The 8,459-nt window shown below is 42.8% G+C and overlaps 1 protein-coding gene across 1 annotated transcript; it reads right to left on the bottom strand.

The window, feature by feature from the left end:
• Positions 1 to 301: 301 nt before the first annotated feature.
• On the bottom strand, positions 302 to 3,789 carry LOC121967555 (trans-cinnamate 4-monooxygenase-like). The gene is made up of 3 exons (XM_042517859.1): positions 2,959 to 3,789; positions 2,601 to 2,731; positions 302 to 1,060 (listed from the first exon to the last, which is right to left on the bottom strand). Exons 1-3 carry the CDS (start codon positions 3,741 to 3,743, stop codon positions 465 to 467), a joined length of 1,512 nt encoding a protein of 503 aa, XP_042373793.1. The 5' UTR covers positions 3,744 to 3,789; the 3' UTR covers positions 302 to 464.
• Positions 3,790 to 8,459: the final 4,670 nt, after the last annotated feature.

Raw genomic sequence — 8,459 nt, forward strand, 5'->3', positions numbered from 1 at the left:
TTTAGAATTGAACTAGAGTAATACAATAAATGGATAACTAAATTATACATTAAAATTTTTAAATAAATAAATTTTTATTATATTATTTATGTCTAAATCAAATAATATTAGATTATATTTTATTCTCGATAATCTTAATTATATAATTATCTAATAATTAGATAATCAAAATTATAACTAATACTTTGAATCAAACAATATGATAAGGATCATGGCTTTACAATCAAATTTCTGATCATATTACGGGTTCGTATTTTGTTTCATAAAATTCATACGGTCGGAGGATTTACGAGAAATCTGGTGACAGTAACCTGGACGCCACTTGTCCATGAGTTACACTTTAAAACTTGGTCTTACATGTGGAAGGGGTTTACAAGTATCAGGGACTTGGGAAAGAACGTCAAATAACACACTAAATAACATCTCTGAATCCATGTGTGAAGGAATTCCAAACAGATACAACATCACGCCCTGGGCTTGCAGACTATGGTGGAATGCTTGAGGATGTGGAGGCTGAACTGCCCGCCTTTCTCGGTGGTGTCCACCTTGTTCGTTCCTGGCGGCGGTAACAAATGGAAATTCTGCACTAGCTGGCCCAGGGTAACGCCGAGGATGGGGAGGGCGAGGATGATGCCAGGGCAGCTACGACGGCCGACACCAAAGGGCAAGTACCGGAAGTCATTGCCGTTTGCCTCCACCTTGGCCTCCTCCTCCAAAAACCGTTCTGGTCGGAACTCCTCGGGGTTCTTCCAGTGGACAGGGTTGTTGGCGAGCCACCAGGCATTGACCAGAATCTTGCTCTCGGCAGGGATGTCGTAGCCACCAAGCTTGGCATCGTGAAGGTTCATGTGGGGGACAAGCAAGGGGATGGCCATCCGCAGTCGGAGGGTCTCCTTGATAACTGCCTGCAAGTAGGGCAGCCTTTGGATGTCCGGCTCCGTGATCGGCACACCCTCACCCAACACAGTGTCCAGCTCAGCCCAGAGTTTGCACTGGATCTCCGGGTGGTTCACCAGCTCAGCCACGCCCCACTCAATCGACCACAATGTCGTCTCGATGGCTGCAAGCAATTGAATTTTGCAAAAAACACAAGTTAACTGCTAGAAGTCAATAAATATAAACGAAGTTATTTTACATCAGCAAAAACAGTTTGGTGTAGAGACATAAAATCAATATCCCATGGCCAAATGCGTCAAAACCCCATAGCCAGAATTATTGCAGGACAGACACCGAAGCCACAAACCAGGCCTCACTAGTAGCAAGCCGTGCTTGAAGGGGCTTTTCTAGATTGGGTGCTAATTGGACATAAACAAGTTTTGTGGTAGGGTGCCTGTCACAATCTACAAGAAAAGAGGATGAGAGATGATGCGTCAAATCTTTAACAATCGTTTCTGTATTCATTCTCGAACTGTGTAGCATTTGGAGAAGGGTAATCACCAAGAAGGAAGAATAAGCTGCAACTAAGATGAAAAAATTGCAACTAATGGATAGGGGAAAGGAATTTGGTTATAAATGAGGCACTTAATCAACCCGTTCTCTTTGGCTTAAGATCTTAATTGGATACTAATAAATTAAAAAGATTGGATCTAACCATATAGTCTTATGCAAAGTTCAATGATTAAAAAGATTGAATAGAATTTTACGGTTGATAAATAACATTGTTTCTCTGTTGACCAGCTAATTGACAGTTTAAAAATTAATCGAGAATAAATATTTATAATTATTAGTCAGAGCTAAAGCAAGGACTCTTTTAGCATAATGACAACTTTGGATCGGAGTGCATATCCATATTTGACCTTCATTTTGCCTTCCTTGTGATAAAGCGTACAAGATTCAAGAACTACTTGTCTTGTATTAAAAAGCAGATAAAATAGCTAAAACATTTATTTACAGTCCAATAATTGTGAACACAATTAACCTAAGCAATTAGAAAAAAAAAATAAGCAAAAAATTAAGCCCAACTTTAGTACCTTTTTTAAGTTCAGGAATCTTATTAGCAGTTTAGCATCTTGCCCGATGGATTACCAATTAGTGCCAAAAAGAATTTTTTTCCTAACACCAGCTAATCATTGTTAGACTAGTACTCACACATTCCACAATCTAATCCACTCTACTACGGCATCCTTTACTCAAACCATGTGCCCATACAAATGCTTCAACATCTATTTCTGTTGATGAATTACTTGCATGTTTTTTTGGTGAATTTGGTTTCATTAGGTGAGGTTGTAATTGGTTTGGTCTCTTATCAAAATTGCCTTTCTACCAAGAACAAAGAAAAGTTTGGACCGGGAAGGGAAGTTTATCTTAGAATTGATCTTCTATGGCAATGAATGGATCCATTCCAGCCCCACCATAGTTTCAATGCATAAGGTATCATCCATGCTATTACACTGAAGAACCTGACTAATTCATAAACTTTGGACTCTCAAAAATATCTGACCTCCCTCTTTTCTCTATCAATGGATAAAATTTCATAACTGAAAGATTGAAGAGGACAAAACCTATTGTATTTTCCTATCAATCATATATTTGCAAAATAAAAGCGCGCATGCATTCTAGGTGAAGTAGATACAGGGAGAGAGGAAAGAGTGTATAAGTACCAGCAACGTTGATGTTCTCGACGATGTACAGAACATTGTCATAATTAATTTCTCCCTTCCTCTCAGCATCTAAGATGTGATCAATAGCGCAGTTGAGCTCTAACTTTGATCCCAATTTGTCCATCAGCTTCCTGCTCCACATTTTTACAAATTAGCAATCGCATTTTCTATTTTAATGGTCCATCGATAACAGTAACAAAAACAAGGAAAGAATAACCACAAGATGTTGTTTTCTAAATAATTTTTTCCTCTTATTTGTAGTTTAGTTGAATAATTAAGAAGGAAGCTAATTTTAGTTGGTTGATTTAACAAATTAGGTCTATTAGAGCAGGGCTGGATAATGGCAGATCATACTCACTTCTTCTCAGAAACGAAGTGATCATCGAAGAGCTTGAGGCGGTTGTCCTTGAGCTCTTGGCATTTCTTGAGGTAACCCCTGAGGAAGGGTCTGAGAATGGGAATGAAGTCGCCGTAGTTGTATTCGAAGCTCTGCGCAAGGCGACTGCGTTCACCATTGGCGGCTTTGAGCTTGTTAAAGAGCGGATCGTCCATGCTCTGGAAGCGGAAGTTAAACATGATCCGATACATGTTGTTGTACATCATAAGCTGCAGCCGGCGGCGGAGAACCACACCCTCGGTGGCTGCCTTGGGGTCTTTCTTAACATCCTCCACCACCAGCCGGGCCTCCTCTTCCCAACCCTGTCGGTTCTGCTGGACAACCTTGTTGGTGAAGAAGGGTACCGTCATGATCCGCCTCATCTTGCGCCAGTGGTCACCGTATACGGTGAACACCATGTCCTGCCCCTTGCCAGTGAAGATATCGAAGACCACGTTGCGGGTGCGGGATCCGAACTCGACGCCCTGCGCGTGGAGCACGTCCCGGGCGAGATCCGGCGATGAGACCACCACCAGGTTGCGGATGCCCATGCGGAGGAGGAAGATGTCGCCGAATCGCTTGGCGAGGGCGGTGAGATTCCGGTGGTTGAGGTCGTCGCCAACCTGGAGCCAGTTCCCGAAGACGGGTACCGGGAGGGGCCCCGGGGGCAGCTTGAAGTGCTTTCCGCGGAGCTTGGAGACGACGATGGCGAGGGTGACGGCGGAGAAGAGGGCCAGGAGCGCCTTCTCGAGGAAGAGCAGATCCATGGCCGAAGGTGTTCGACGATGGTAAAGGATCAGATGTATACCTGATTGAAGGGAGGATGTGCGAGGCGACATTTTATATAGCGGCGGGGTCTGTGGGTAGGTTTGACGGAAATAGTCAAAAGTAACGGCGGCAAGGTAGTGGAGCGGGTGACGAAGCCTCGTGCTCCGTCAGTTTGTGGTAGGTAGAGCAGGTCGCCGTTTGCAATTAAACTTATTTGACTGGTTAGTTGTGTCCATCCTCTTCAACTAATTTTTCATTTCAAAACAATATTATTATATACATTATATTGAATTCTTGGTAAATAAAAATAAAAATAAAAAAGAGAACTTCTCTTTTAAAAATATAAAAAGTATTTTTTAAAAAATTTATTATTAAATAATTCTAATCTTTTAATCTCATCTAAATTCATATCTATTTAAAAAATTATACTAATTACTAGAACCTATTTGATACACTGATGAAAAGAACCCATCAAATATGGATTAAAATAAAAAAAAAAGGATCAATGTAAAAGTTAAAATTAAGATAGTCAAAAGACTAGGTTCATAGAACGGGCATAATTAATCGAACGGGCCTCAAACACGAACGAACATGGTCATCCGGACGATTGTCCACGAAAAACCTATGGCTAGGGTTAAGAGACAAACAATGAATCCCCCCTCCACCATCGTCCCGGCCGATCGGACGTCATGTCCAGTCAGATGAAAGGCATCCCTTCGACAACAGGAAAATCAAGTGAGGGAAAATAATTTTGTTGGATGCGCTTGAGCTGGGACATCTCCGTCGAACGGCTCTCGGTCGGCTTACAGGGGGACCCACTTACATATCTCCTAGTACTCTTTTGAAGGCTTGTGCCACTGATAACAGAGCATGTCCAACAAGTAAATCATACTTTAGAAGCTTCCCACCTGTCACATTAAAGATTTGCATGCTTGCTTAAGGAAATGTGTGAGGGATAATTTTTGACTTGTCTTTTCCTGTTTTGGAAAACATGCATATGCTTTGGGATACATGCACAGACGCTATAGTGACAATATAAAAGGGATTTCAATCCATAGAGGGAAGTATGCGTTACTTTAATATTCAACACACTCATTGCTACAACTTTTCTACTATTCTCCACTGTATCGAGGATTGACTTGAGAGTCGGAGGGCCAACATTGGGAACCCCTTCCCGGCCCGACAATTAACGCTCCTGGCCTTGCAGGACCGCGTGAAGTCTTCATCCAGTCAACTATAGAGCCACGTTCCCAGCCTACCATCTTCTCCGCTTTTGAACAGGATCATATTTGGCGTTGTCTGTGGGAACTTCACCTATAGCTAAAACGTAAAGATGGAATGTAAAATACCGAACCAGATAATAATTAAATAATAAGATTAATGGACAAATAATCTTATTGGAATTTTTAGGAATTTTTAGAAATTTTCTGGGATTTAATCGAAACTCGTATGACGTATTTTGAGGGGATAAAATTATAGGTTTGGAAAAGGTCCGTTTGGAATACCCAAATATGGCAGTTGATTGAGGAATAAATTTAGGTTTTAATTTATCTAAACCTAAGTTTATATTATAAAAACAACTCTCGTGCCCTCGCTCCCTGATCCGCCGAAACTCATCTTCCCCGTGCCCTTACCTCTCTGCCGCCTCCCCTCTTCGTCGGACCCCTTCTCCCCAAACCCGCCGCTCTCTTCTCCTCACACAGAACCCTTCGTCCCCAATCCACCGCCGGCCTCTCCTCCTCACATGGGCGCCACAGCTACCGAACCATAGCCGCGATTCTCCCTCACGCGAGCCAGACAGCCAGCGATCACAGCAACCGGCGACCTCCCTTCCTCACGCGCAGGCACCATCTGCACCGGCGGCCTCTCCTTCCTTCCTTCCCTCGCTCAAGCACCACCACAGCAGCCGCCGGCCTCCTCTCTTCGCACTGTACCCTAATTGATCCGGCAGGTACCTTTCACTATGTTGATCTGGGATCGGTGCGGTATGGAACAAGTAGCTAAAGGAACGATTTTCTTACCTATAGTGCCCGATTTATGAGTTGTGTGGTGTTTTTGATTCTTCCTCATGATATTTTTGCTTCGGCTGGTGGCTTTCTGTGGAGTTTCACAAGGTTTTGGAGTGTTTAAGCACGAAATCGGGGCAGTAGGGTCTATTTGAGGTAACTTGTTTTTAAATGGGTGCGATATGATTGTTTCCTCTTGGATGATTTTGAGCGATTCATGGGTCTTCTTCCGGTTTTCGACACGGAATTAAGGCGTTGCGTTAAATCGAGAATTGGTCAGGGTTCTTCACCGAGGTGTAAGATTTTGCTATGTAGTTTGGTTTTCTTGCTTCATTGGAAAAGATTTTTGGTCTCGGTTTGGTTCTGACTTGATGGGAAGGCTATGAGTCTTCTTTGGAGGTTTAAGTGTTGATTTGTGATGTTGTTTCCTGTTGTGTTAATGGATTTGTACAGGTTTCTCATGCTAAGATCTGGATTGGTGGTACTATAGGATGTAATTTTTTTTTATTGCTTTTGAAACGCAGAATAGATCGGGTTAGGTGGGTTTTAACTTGAGTGTAGGTGCTGTGAGAAATCGTGTTTTACTGCAGCCTATTAAATTGGGTTTGGGATTAGCTAGTTGTGGTTTATGCAAATTAGTTAAACTGTACCTTATGTGATTTACAGGGCTGTAATTTGAGACGAGCACTTCGACGTGAAGATTGTTTAGCTCGACCTACATTTAAGGCGGGTACTTCTTGCTTTGTTTTCTTTTAGTACTTTGATCTTAGTGCATGCATTATTTTGGATAAGAACTGCTTACCTTGACTCCACTCTTACTTTCCTGCGCTTGATACTTCCACGCAATCTTTGAGAAATTCGTTTCTACATCCATACAGTCTCTTCTTGTTGTCCATGATTCGTAGCAGATACTAAATATCATATTTGTATGCTTTAACTGTTGTTTGTTTATGTACGATATTGAGCATGCTGGCTTCATGTAGCATACCTATTTCTGCTTATGTATATATGATGACTGTTGCATTGTATGCATCATGTCATTGCATGCATGCCGCATCCTCGGCCACTCGAGAGAGTGGTAGCTGGAGTTGATGCCGCTTGTCCTGTCGTGCCGCACTCGGCCACTTGCAGTTGGTGGTAGCTGGAGTTGCGAGCAGCAGGGACCCCCTTCGCTGAGTAGCTAGTTAGCTACTCAGAACCTGTCCATCCGATCACTCGTGGGAGTGGCGGCCTTTGGGTGGTACAGTTGTCATTGATCTGACCTCTCGACCATACAGGGGTCATGGTGCAGAGAGGTGGGCGGGGTGATCATCCGTGCATACGCTGTTATTATGCCTGCTTTGGCTGCTGCTGTTTACTTATGTTATTGTTGTTTTCTTATGCTAATGTGGTATATTTATGCTACCGTTGCTTCTTGTTGTTGTTCACTTATGCTGATATGCTGTCTTATGCTGAGATATGCTCTCATTGTAGGCGATTAGACCTTGGGTTATTTATTGGAAATGTTTATATGTCTGACACATTACCTCTATAGTTACGAGCAGTATTGTAGCAGATTAGTACCATTCTTGACCTTCTATATCTAGCCTAGGATATGGTTTCAGGTATGAGCATTTATTTTGGTTCTATTGTAGTGTCTGCTATTTCTCTTACGAGACTGTATACCTTGTTGCATTCTCTATTTGTTTATTTTATGTTCATGCACTATCTTCCCTTACCCGCTGAGTTCCAATGCTCACCACCCTGTAAAATGGTTTTCTTTCGCTAGGTAACAGGTAGATGAGTCATGGATGCTTGGAGAGATGTCGGCTGCCAGTCCTAGGTCCCGCGTCATATTTGAAAATTGATTTCGGTTATGTTTCTCTTTACTTGCATTTCGTATTCGTTGGATTTGGTGTTGTGAGAACTATGTTTTGATACTTGTTTGTGGACTTGGTATTTGTGATGTTTTGGTAACTTTGCAATTTGTGGGATTTTCCCCTTTGTTTTCTTTCCGCTGTGTTTATTTCTAGCCGGGTAGGCTGTGTATATTAATTGCGTGGTTATATTATTGTATACATATTCCAGCCGAGTGTAGCTGATGTATATTTTGTATGTAGCAATGCTTCAGATTGTCACTCGTACAGGGGAGATGCTGCCGAAATTTCTTCTGGCAAGGACTCCTTTGGGGGCGTGACATGGAAGATGTTGGATGATTCACTATTGTGATGCTAACCTAGGAAGATTTGGAAATATTGATAAGTGCCCAAGCTGCAAGATGGTCCAACAACAACAAGAAACAACAACCGACTGTCGAGCGTCGAATGACCCAATCGCGTCGGCGACAGGCCAACGAGCCGACCCAAGAGCCCAAGCAGAAGACCTCGTCGGCCACAAGCCGAACAATAGGCCAACTGGAGCCTTCTGACAAGCACCAAACGTGTCAATCCTATAACACCGAGTGTTATTCCGCACGGCCTAGGAAGAACAAGGCCAAGCGAACAAGATACAAGGATCCTCTTCGGAGAACGTGTCCATCCGAGATGGGCAGAAAGACAAAGCACCCCAACTCGACTACTCTCCTGGGCGAATCAACAGACAATTCTTGCAAGAAATCATCGAGGATCAGTTTCCACCTCATTATAAGCCTTTGATAATCGGAGAGTACATGGGGTCAACTACCCCCGAAGACCATCTAATCAAGTTCAATAACATAGTCACACTCCACTA

The sequence above is a fragment of the Zingiber officinale genome, chromosome 3B, assembly GCF_018446385.1.
Source record: "Zingiber officinale cultivar Zhangliang chromosome 3B, Zo_v1.1, whole genome shotgun sequence".
Taxonomy (NCBI): domain Eukaryota; kingdom Viridiplantae; phylum Streptophyta; class Magnoliopsida; order Zingiberales; family Zingiberaceae; genus Zingiber; species Zingiber officinale.

Excerpts from the sequence above, each read along its gene's own strand:
- LOC121967555 (XM_042517859.1), bottom strand. The coding sequence starts at position 3,743 with ATGGATCTGCTCTTCCTCGAGAAGGCGCTCCTGGCCCTCTTCTCCGCC. Across the intron at positions 2,732-2,958 it reads CACTTCGTTTCTGAGAAGAA|GAAGCTGATGGACAAATTGG; the intron begins GTGAGTATGATC and ends AATGTGGAGCAG. Across the intron at positions 1,061-2,600 it reads CGAGAACATCAACGTTGCTG|CCATCGAGACGACATTGTGG; the intron begins GTACTTATACAC and ends AATTGCTTGCAG.